At 38.1% G+C, this 10970-nt stretch overlaps 2 protein-coding genes across 5 annotated transcripts; one reads left to right on the forward strand and one right to left on the reverse strand.

Moving 5' to 3' along the window:
• The first annotated feature begins 1936 nt into the window (after positions 1-1936).
• On the forward strand, positions 1937-6742 carry LOC127241689 (chaperone protein dnaJ C76, chloroplastic). The gene is made up of 7 exons (XM_051260865.1): positions 1937-2279; positions 2378-2461; positions 2648-2685; positions 5801-5880; positions 6107-6190; positions 6289-6397; positions 6472-6742. Exons 1-7 carry the CDS (start codon positions 1956-1958, stop codon positions 6611-6613), a joined length of 861 nt encoding a protein of 286 aa, XP_051116822.1. The 5' UTR covers positions 1937-1955; the 3' UTR covers positions 6614-6742.
• A 288-nt stretch (positions 6743-7030) lies between these two features.
• On the reverse strand, positions 7031-10706 carry LOC127241688 (low-specificity L-threonine aldolase 1-like). 4 transcript variants are annotated; one of them, XM_051260861.1, is made up of 12 exons: positions 10525-10706; positions 10384-10454; positions 10112-10191; positions 9244-9691; positions 9034-9145; positions 8583-8633; positions 8402-8473; positions 8168-8300; positions 8026-8084; positions 7523-7623; positions 7370-7436; positions 7031-7284 (listed from the first exon to the last, which is right to left on the reverse strand). In XM_051260861.1, the coding sequence occupies exons 4-12, from the start codon at positions 9684-9686 to the stop codon at positions 7249-7251; spliced, it is 1074 nt and encodes a 357-aa protein (XP_051116818.1). In that variant the 5' UTR covers positions 9687-9691; positions 10112-10191; positions 10384-10454; positions 10525-10706; the 3' UTR covers positions 7031-7248. The 4 variants fall into 4 exon arrangements, with proteins under 4 accessions (XP_051116818.1, XP_051116817.1, XP_051116819.1 ...); XM_051260860.1 differs by lacking the exon at positions 10384-10454; XM_051260862.1 differs by lacking the exons at positions 10384-10454; positions 10525-10706 and having other exon boundaries at positions 10175-10289.
• Positions 10707-10970: the final 264 nt, after the last annotated feature.

Genomic DNA, 10970 nt, shown 5'->3' on the forward strand with positions numbered 1-10970 from the left:
TACTTGCATACGTATCAAAAAGCCATTCAAATGAAGGAAGGGTTTCATCATATAAAAGTGAAGCACCAAAAATTATTGTTTGTCTATGGTGATTGACACCAACAAATAATGCAAAAGGTCGACTTTCTCTATTCTTTCTGTATGTTGTGTCGAAACTCACAACATCTCCGAAATCAACATAATCTGCTTTCATTCTACTGTCTGCCCAAAATATATTAGTTATCATGTCATCCTTGTCCAATTGAATGGAATTTGAAGAATTCGGATCTTTACTTTGCATTCCTTGCAAATACTCAAGCACTCCACCGGTATCTCTAACTTTTATATCTTTTGTTCTTTTCGTACGCAAGTAATTCTTATGATCTTGTCTCGTAAATCCTAAATTGTCACGGCCGCCAACTTCTTTAACCATGAGATCATGTGAGGCTTTTGGGGTGAGTCCCACACATTCTGCCATCTCAATTTGAGCCGCATGAGCATCAGTAATCTTTCTATGTGACCGAAACATATGGCTTTTCTGAGGACTTGTAAAATGATGTGTATGTTCTGAAATGAACTCAACAACTTTATATTTTGAATTCTCTTTCAAACAAATTTTTATTCTAGCCATGCAACTAAATCTTGTTATTGGCCGTAGAGCTTTCACATTTTCTCTTCTTTTATCCTCTTTCCGCTACAAGCAAATATTATGGATGTTATATTATATTTTTTTATCTTTATGCATCTTGTGCCTTTTGATTCCAAAACCTATTTCTTTAGCATAAGTTAAGTAATACTGATAGACTTTTTCCTCTTTATCAAATACCATTCCAATTTTAGGATTTTTCATTGTCGATGTTCTATCTACATCAACACATTCAAACTTATTTTTTGTATTTACGAAATCTAATCCATGAGATGACGAACATATAGTCATGCCAAATTCATCAATTTCCATACCTGTAAAGTGAATCACGATTTATTTATTCAATCACAGACAAAATCTCATGTTGTGAACCAGCAATTTAAAAAAAAAAAAAAACCACAAAAACTACAACCAAATTTTCATTGATTTACAAACAAGAAAATCTACACAAATCAGCCCACAACAACTGCTCTCAAATTTAAGTCGATTTATCTAAAATAAGCATAATGTTGAAACTCCAAGTCCAATTTGCATAAATAATTTTGAAATAGATACTTCAAATATTGAGATTAGCCCAAAAATAACAACTTATACCTAGAAAATGGGACAATGCCAACGAGGACTCAACTCGGAGGGAAGTGTGAAGAAATGAAATGCGGCCGATCACGAGGGCAGTTGCTCGGTGAGAAGGGGTTGTTTGGCGATTTTGGCGGGCAACTGTTCAGCTAGAAGAAGCGCTATTTGACAACTTCTGCGTGGGCGGGGAAATCCGACGAAGGCTGGAGATGGAAGAAATGAGAAGGATTGAAAGGAATAGAGGGAAGGACGGCGGGAATCGTTAAAATTTTGAAAAAAAAAAAAAGAAAAAAATTTTAGATCCAAAATGAAGGAGCAATATGCAATTTAATACTAAAACTTTTTATTTAATTTACTTATTTTAATAAAATAATAAAATAAAATAAATAGAACACATATCGCCTCCTTATTGGAGAGACATGGAGGACAGCAACACCACTGGACAGCAGAGCCGATGCCGAAAGATAAATAGACACTTATAAAATGGTTATTTTTTTTAAGGGTATAATAGTCATTTAAATTAATGGATTGAGTAAAAGTTGATTTTAATGAATTAATTAAATAGAAAGTATTGTTATAGATGACTCTATAGGATTGGATGGAACGATTTGAACCCTCTCTAAATAGACTTCTCCATTTCGAACCGCCGGTTCGCCGGTTTAAACCGGCTGTTCTGATTTGACGTCGAACCGAAACCGTTACACCATATCCAGAAAATATTTATCGCATAATTGCAGCAGATCTTTGTTGATCTATGGCTATGGCTATGGCTATGGAGCCCATTTCCATCTGCCCCTGCTATCCCAAACCTCTCCCAATTCACCTTTGCTCCCACTCCATCAACGCCGGATTCCTCCGCCGATTCACATCTGCACCAGCTTCGGCATTAACATTAAGAAGATTATTGAAATTGAAATCCCCCACGGCTTTTCCGTCGAGAGTAAGTTGCTGCAGCTACGGCACTGGGAACTGCAATGGCATTGGCGATGACCTCTCCACCACTTCCTGGGCGTATGATGTGCTGGGACTCGACTCCGATTGCACATCTGACCAGCTCAAACACGCTTTTCGAAGCAAAGTAATCCAACGCCCCACCACGCTCTCGGAAAATTCATCTCTTAGGTTTGTTTACTAAATCCAATTTATACGTACGTTTTTGGATTCTCCATTCTGCAGGTGAAGCAGTTCCATCCCGACGTAGTAAGCGATGGGGAACAGAACTCGGACGTGATGATTCGGCGAGTAATTCGAGCCTATGAGGTAGGTAATTGTTTAGAACTTTTCATCGTTTTGAATCAGTTGCTGAACATTAATGTGTGTTTCTACTTCTTCCTGCGAATTGATGCTTTTCCATCATCAGCTAAACTAAAGCACTGGAAAGATATGCATAATTTTATTTGGAGATTGGCTAACTTGCACTGACCACTGATCTGCTGCATCAAACAGATATTGTCCAACTGCAGCAGGTCAGAAATAATCGAGAGGTAAACACAGTAATGCCAATCTTGCGTTTTCTTCTTTGTGGTGTCTAATCTTTGCTATTGAACAATAAAACCTCTTGATTGTAGGCTTGTAGGAATATTTTAAGAGGTGTATGCCTTCTGTGGTTATATCAGGCTTAATCAAACAAAGTGAATTAATATGCATGAGTTATAGAGGAAAACAACAGAGTAATGGATTGAATATTTGATCTGTATTGAAGGTAGAGCCACATGGCTGTGTTTTACAGATCTAAAGAATACATCTATATAAAATTGCCAATGGAATCAATCCTATATATATACTTGAGGCACATTTTGACATTCTTGTTTTTTTTTACTCCCCTCAAAATGTGTGTGAATATATTTATGCACATTTTGCTCAGCGAATGATAGAATTGACTACATCAGATTCCTTAGTCGAGATATCTACTATCTGTTCCTTTGGGGAATATACTAAACTTTAATCTACTTGTGTTGTACCCTCTCCCAGATGAAGTGTAGGTCTAAGTGCTTCTCATGATGTGCTGGAATTTTACTAATTTGTATAGCACTCCTATTATCACAGAATATACTAGGCTTCTTCCATAGAGTTAGCGCAAGCTCCGTGATTAAAGATTTCACCCGTATGACTTCACAAAACACATGATGCCATAGCTTGAAATTATGCTTCTGTAGAGCTTCTAGACCCAATTTCTTGTTTCTTGGACTTCCAACTAATGAAGGAATCCCTATAAAGAAACAAAATCCTGTGACCGAACGTCTTCCATCCAAGAAAGACCCCCAATCACTGTCTACAAAGGCACACTGTCATCGTTTAATCTTTTGAGGAGAACAGACCCTTTCCTGGCTCATTTTTCAGATATGTATATCCCTATTCTTCAATTGAAGCTTTAGATCTCGGATGGTTCTCTCTACTTCATGCTGTATGTGTCCTCCAATGATGATATCATCAACATAGACCAACAGCATCAGAATGCCCACTGACTGTTTGTAGGATAAATAAGGAGACATCTGCCCCCAACAGCAGAAAACCCATGGATATGAGTGTCGAAGTGAACTTGGTGTTCCATTGCCTAGATGATTGCTTGAGTCCATAGAGGGATTTTGTCAATCTGCACACCGCTCCTGGCCGTACTTTGTGACCTGTCAAAGATTCATATCCACTAGGCAGCTCCATGAAAACTTCTTCCTTTAGATCCCTATTAAAGAAAGCGCTGTGCACGACCAATTATTGCATCAGCATCCTTATAAAACTGCCAATGCAAAGGTGAGTCTCATTGTAGTGTGTTTGATTCCTGGACTAAAAGTTTAATGATAATTAAAGCCTTCTTTTGGTTGTATCCCTTGGCCGCCAATTCGGCTTTGTATCTTTCCAAGCCTTCATCTGCCTTGAGCTTCACTTTGTATACACACTTACATTGAATGGCTTTCCTTTCTTTGGGTGATGGAACAATTTCCCTTGTGTGATTCGTTGCTAGAACTGTCAACTTCTCTCTCATAGTCTCTGCCCAATGAGTTTGTAGCCCAACTTCTTCGTAGGTGGCAAGTTCTTGGAAAGTGGCAGGAATGGACACATAGGTTTGATAAGATTCAGTAAAGAAGTGTGTAGAGGTTGGTGGGCTAAAGGGTATTTTGTGGAGGACGGGTGGGCATGGCTGATATAATAGTCGGAGAATTTCTGGGTGGTTTAGACAATCTAGTGGATCTTCTAAGAGGGGTAAGCATACCACTGGTTTCATACAAGAATTTGAGACAATTTTGGATGTAGGACCTTCAGTTATACGTGGGGACAATGATATGCGCTACTCGGTAGAATGAGGTAGTTCAGCAGGAGTGGGAGTGGAAATCAATTCAGATTGAGAGAACTCTGGATGGGATGTATCAACATTGTTTGACCATGGCCAGTGAGGCATATGGGCTATAGGGAGCTTTTTTATATTTAAAAAGGTTCATATGGGCATATGGGCAAAGGTCTTGGACCGTAGGGAAAAAATGTTCATAAAACACCACATCTTGTGAGATGAACTTTATGTAAGTGTTATTAGCGTGCGTTCTGTTCTGGGTAAATCTCCAGCCAAACCTAATAGCAGCAAACTAACTCAGATAAGATAAGTCACACTAGGCGAACCATGTGTCTAAATCAAAGTGCTTATATTCCTTCACTCCTAGATGATATCCAATTAATAAAAATACACCACCTAGATCTACTATGAAACTTCCTTCAGTCCCTAACAAGACTTGTGGAAGGGATATACGAGACACCCAAACACTCTTAAGGTGCCATAGGTTGCTAGTTTATGATGAAGAAGTTCGAGAGGTGTTTTGAAGTTTAACAATCTTGAGGGTAGGATATTGATGAGATATCTGGCTGCTAATATTGCTTTCCCCAAACAAGAAATATGTAAGTTGGCTTCGAGCAGCAGTGCACTTACAACAGAGAAGATCCGGACAAAGGCATGAAAGGATTTGATCAAACTTTGCACCTATTGTTTTTTTTGTTTTTTTTCATTCAAAATATCCATATGGTTCTAGTACAATCATCAACTAGCTTAAGGAAACACCTATGCCCTTCACGTGTAGTCGTAGAAAATGCTTCCCTGATATCTACATGTATGAGCTGAAAAAGAAGAGTAGAGGATACTAGGTGTGAGAGTAACTTGAGTCTTTTTTGTTTGGCTCGGTAGCTAGTGACACACTTCAAGGGGAATGGAGTAGCCATTAATGAAACCTAGCCTGTTTCTGATGAAACTAATATATATATATATATATATGAAAATCTTCAAAATAAATCAAATTATCTCTCACTTCTCTATGAGATTTATTTATTATTTATATTGTATAAGTGTACAAAGTGTGTATTAATACTAAAAATTGATATAGAATCAATCGATGCTTAGGTTTTTTGTTATGGTGTTTTATAGTTATCTCTTAATATGAGTTTGAATTTGGAAGCAATTTTTGGATTAAAAGGGTAAGGAAGGCTCAAATATGCAATAGGAAATGCATGTAATTCTGTCATCTGATCATTTCATTCTCTAATCACCCTTTTAGTACCGTCTGTTTTGGGATATTGTCTTTTACATCACGTTTTTTTCACGCATTCTTTTTTAATTTGTAGTGAATGCATGGATCCATTTGATAAACCAGAATGCGAGGCATTCGATGTCTTTGTCAACGAGTTTATGTGCATCGGAAAAGGTACTTACTAGCTCCTCCGTCGGTTTTTCTGTTGTCTGACCCTGATGATGGAAAAAAAACCTCGCATTCTAGCTGCAACGTAACTGTGAATAATAAGCCAATCAAGAGGATTTGTCGACAATATTAGCGAGGCGTGGTCGAAGAAGTTCTTACATTCCAGACAGTCTTTCTCCATTGCCTCTTAAAGACATGGTGAGTATTAATGTACTGATTTCGATATCTGCAGGCTGTCTGTATTCATGTGTAAACAGAGCATCTCATGCATTTCAATTTTCTTCGACAACTGGGACAGCGCGTGCAGTCTCTCAAGGTCCTAAACCACTACAAACCCCTGCAACTGCAACACACACAGTTCAAATCTTAGAGCTTTCCATGAATCTTGTGGTTCTGAATTCATTCCTGCTGCAGGACACGGTGAAGACTACCAAGTTCAGCTTGCAGTTGGCCAGTGTCCGAGAAGCTGTATTCATTACGTTACGCCATCACAAAGAATCGTTCTAGAGGAGCTTCTCTTTAGGTACAGCAACTCATTTCTTCGGCAAACTTGTGGTTTTTATTTCTTCGTTTGTTGTTAACTGTATGTTCCTTCAGCATCATAGGCATGCCGTATGATACTTCGGCTGACGCCGAGCTGCTTTATTCCCTCATTGTTAAAGCTACCTATGAGAACAATCGATTTGACATTCCAAAGAAGAAAGCCAATGTCTCAAGCAAGCACGTCGATTGGTTCTAAGGAGACTGCGGTTTGATCTATACACCCGTCCTCCTTATTCCATCGCATTGTACAGTAAAATGTGTTACATATTGTTTGTATGTATAATAGATACAAATAATATGTAAAAATCCGCAGCCGTTAATCTTAGTGTGTGGTAAACTATAGCCAAATCTAATAGCATATAAATTAGGCCAGCAAGACTAACAACATGTAAATTACGCCAGCAAGACAAGTGCATATGCCTTGCGGAGCTCTATACCCCATATGTTGTCGGGGCCCCAAATCGACCCAGGCCCAAGGTGGGGTGATGTATATACCCCCGAGTCAACCAAATTGAGTCAAAAGTATACATTAACCGAACCGTATAGTTGTTTAGAGGTGACACAGACAATGGACACGACGGATGGATGGGTCGTGAATTCTTGAATGGTTGAATTGAATAAAGAATTTGCTGTGTGTTTATTCTATAGCTAATTCCATACCGCACCATACCATAACATAATATCTGTAATGTGACCATAACTCAAAAGGCAGCAAATTTAGTAACATAACATAATATATAGAACACCATCTTTAATACAATCATAAATTAACTTAAGAGCTTCGGAGCGGAAGCATAGGATAATGTTGAAGCCTCAGCCTCAGCCTCAGCCTCAGTTAGCGATGTTTTTAAGGCTATTTAGAGCCTTCTGCACGAGCAAAATACAAACATGGTCAACTAAAAATCTCAAACTTGATTCAAGTAGGAAGAAGATGACTGAAAAAAGGTATTACCTGAATGCAAGAAAGCGTGTACTGCACGTCGCTCTCCGAGATCTGATGGTGAATGACAAACCTAATCCTAACATTTCAAACACGAAAAAAAGCGTTCTATCAGGCATACATACATTCACAGGAGTCTAAGATATATTCGAAGAGGAAACATACTTGCGTGGACCTTCTGCCATGGCATGTATGCCATGCTCTTCCAGATTTTTTAATAGTTCAACTTCTGTGATGCACACATCCTTCAGAATATCAAAATACACCTGAGAAAATACACAATATCAAAAATCAAAGAACCAAGCCTAATCAGCAAACAATTTGGCGTGATCACAGCACTCGGAATTTCCACCTTCAAGGATACACAATAGGTTGAAGTTCTGATTTAGAATTTCATTTCTATATGAACATTGTTTCAATCCAAATTTGAATTCAGATGTTTTAGCAATATAAGTGAGTTTCTTTTCTGTTTCTACACAGTACTTTACTATTTAGACTCCATCTCCCTTGAAAATTTCATATATTTTTATCTCTCATGAAATATAAAGGCCGAAAAGAAACATACAAGGCCCTGCATAAAACAAAGCTTGATGGATAAAATGAGAATCAAAAGCCTTAAAAAAGCAGAGAGCTGATGTGAAAGAATATCCAGGAATGATGGCACTTACAATATTAGTCTCGACGGTAGTTGGGTCGACCTTTAATCCTTTGATATTGTTCAACCCTTCTGAGAAAGGGAGAGAAAACTGTTATGCAATTGAGATGCAGATTTTGGTAGACTTCACTGAGAATTATGATGCAACAAGTTACCTGCCAAAATCTTAGCCTTCCTGTGATCACTTTCAAGCTTGCCGACGTTTTCTTCTACTGCAACCATTGCAGCAGCACATAGAACACCCACCTGTCTCATACCACCACCTAGTGTCTTCCGGAGGATTCTCGCCTTTCATAGTAGAGATAAATACAAAGAATGAGCTGCCAAATTACGACAAAGGAGGGAAAAAAATCCAAAGAAAAGATCACTTGAAACATTTTACATTTTACCTTAGCAATGAAGGTCTTTGAACCTGCAATAATTGTTCCAGCTGGAGCACCAAGACCTTTCGATAGGCAAGCCTAGATCGCATATATTTAAATCAAAACAGCATAATAATCAAGCATCAGGATGAACAGATAAATGGTCTGTAACTGTGGTAAGATATATTGACAGTGGTGTTGAACTTACAGTTACTGAATCTGCAGCCTTTACAAGCCTATGTACAGGGACTCCGAGTGCCTGGAAAATATTGTATCAGATTTTCAGTGAATGCATTCAGAACGACGTAAACTAAAGCAGTAATTTGAAGCCCCTGACACCCATATGCAATAGCAACATGCTTACTCGATGCTTCTCTATTCTAACAGTAGACTAAAAGATTGCACTGCCAATTGAGTGCATAGCACTGCATCATTTGGATAAATTTGATTACCTCACTAGAACTCAAAACAAATATTTCATGCTCACAAATTCAAAACATTTGGACAACGTAGTTCAGATCATGCTTCTTCAAAATCATCCAACATCCATATATTGTTTTCATTCATTGCTAACTTCTATGTTACAATATTTGCATATGGATGAATAAGCTAGAATGGAAACTGAAGAAAGACCCAATCGACATTGTTGTAAAGCTCACCACTGACGCATTAAAAATACGAGCCCCGTCAATGTGAAGCTTTAACCCATGCTTCTTTGCAAGCTCTCCAACTTGGTCTGTATATTCAGCCGACAGACATCTTCCTCCAGAACTGAATCAATTAAGGCTCTTTCAGAAAGGAGTTAACTCATAAGACTATGAAATTTCTCAACATTAAACTAGAAGGAAAACATTTGTAAATAGACTTACTGTGCATGTGAATTTTCCAAGCAAATTAGCCGGGTAGTTGGAAAACATATGTCAAAATTGGGGTCCCGAATAGCTTCTTCAATTAAGTCGATGTCCATTGTTCCATCATCATTATTCTTCACTGTCCTTGGATGAACACCGCCTATGGTAGAAATCCCTCCGTTTTCATATATATGTATGTGTGAATAGTCTCCCAGAATGACTTCACTTCCCCTGATCTGACAGTGAGTTAATACGCAGATAAGATTGGCCATTGTTCCTGAAGGGACAAACAATGCTGCCTCCTTCCCCATTATCCTCGCCATCTCGCTCTCGAGGTGAGCAGCAGATGGATCATAGCCCAATACATCATCATCAACTTCAGCATGCGCCATTGCAGCCCGCATGGCTTCAGTCGGTTTAGTGACAGTGTCTGATCGAAGGTCCACTCTTCTCGTCACCATTCTCACTGAATAACAAAATTGTTCATCACAAAGGGATGCAAGCAAAAGCATGTATGCTTATAATTTAAACAATAAGGATACACAATCAACTAATTCCCGATCAAATTCGATTTCTTCTGCAGAAAATTTTGATTTTTCTATACAATAGTTCGGTGTTCTCAGTTTAGTTCATACTTGTCGCCATGACAGCACAGCATAATTAAAAAAATTCACAGTAAACTCGCGAAGAAGTTATAGATGTTCGCATAAAGATTCACAACAGCGATGAATGAAAAACAGAATTTCTACCTTATTCAATGGATCAAATCTCTTCCGCAATTACAATTCAAGAACATAGCAAGAAATTAAACCTATTTTCCTTTTTCATTATTGCTATTGTTTAAAATCCCAAAATATCAGTAACGGATGAAGACGCGGAAGCAAACCTTTGTGTTCCTGCAAACAATATCTCAAGTAATCGGAATATTGTCTCGAAGATCACAGCTCACCTCCTAAACTCAAATGCCTGAAAAATCATGGACACTAAATGAGCTTTCCCCACCGCACGGTCACAAAAAAGACAAAAGGATAAAACAACCACACAGGTACAGATACAGAGGATTCACAGTGCACCCTATTCTATTCTATGAAGTGGAGAGTTCCACTTTATACGTGTTTTCACGACATTCACAAAAATCGAGACTGAAGCAGAACGAACCACAGAGTAATTGCCGCCTGTCCAACAACTTTCTAGCACAAAACTACAAAACAGCACCGAATGGTTTCCGCCTAGAGAATGAAATTAATTACTTGAGAATCAAAATTGTTGTCATGCATGGGAATAGAAACAATTGCATACCTGGAAGGCTAAAAGAAGAAGGTGATTCCGGCTGGTCTGGAATGTAGCGGAGGAGGTGGAAGGTATTTATAGCAGATTAGATTAGAGGAGAGAGAGTGAAAGCAAAATTGGTGAAAAGTGGGGCGGAGGGAGGGGAGGAAGACGACACGCAACGGCGGGCGAGTGACGTGGAGAAGATTGAGATCGAGAAGACAAGAGACGCTCGCAATCGCATACGACACTAGAAATAATACTCTTTATAGTACTATTACTTTTATTCCTCCAGTTTAGGGCTGTTTGTTTGAGAGTTTGGATTTTGACTTATAATTTGAAAAGAAAAAATTTTGAATTTGATATAATTTTTTATAATTTTAGAATTTTATTTTATTTTTTTTAATATTAAATTTAAATAATTAATTAAAAGTTATTAGAATAACTAATAATTCAATAAAATTAAAATTTGTTAA

This window comes from Andrographis paniculata, unplaced genomic scaffold (assembly GCF_009805555.1).
Source record: "Andrographis paniculata isolate CXL003 unplaced genomic scaffold, ASM980555v1 Contig83END, whole genome shotgun sequence".
In the NCBI taxonomy this organism is placed as follows: domain Eukaryota; kingdom Viridiplantae; phylum Streptophyta; class Magnoliopsida; order Lamiales; family Acanthaceae; genus Andrographis; species Andrographis paniculata.

What these genes read in the sequence shown, in the direction of transcription:
- LOC127241689 (XM_051260865.1), top strand. Translation starts at nt 1,956, where the DNA reads ATGGCTATGGCTATGGCTATGGAGCCCATTTCCATCTGCCCCTGCTAT. An exon ending in AACACGCTTTTCGAAGCAAA is followed by an intron (nt 2,280 to 2,377) that starts GTAATCCAACGC and finishes TCCATTCTGCAG; the next exon opens with GTGAAGCAGTTCCATCCCGA. An exon ending in AGGTCAGAAATAATCGAGAG is followed by an intron (nt 2,686 to 5,800) that starts GTAAACACAGTA and finishes TTTAATTTGTAG; the next exon opens with TGAATGCATGGATCCATTTG.
- LOC127241688 (XM_051260860.1), bottom strand. Translation starts at nt 9,686, where the DNA reads ATGGTGACGAGAAGAGTGGACCTTCGATCAGACACTGTCACTAAACCG. An exon ending in AGGCTGCAGATTCAGTAACT is followed by an intron (nt 8,474 to 8,582) that starts GTAAGTTCAACA and finishes TATGCGATCTAG; the next exon opens with GCTTGCCTATCGAAAGGTCT. An exon ending in ATGGCAGAAGGTCCACGCAA is followed by an intron (nt 7,437 to 7,522) that starts GTATGTTTCCTC and finishes TTGAAATGTTAG; the next exon opens with GATTAGGTTTGTCATTCACC.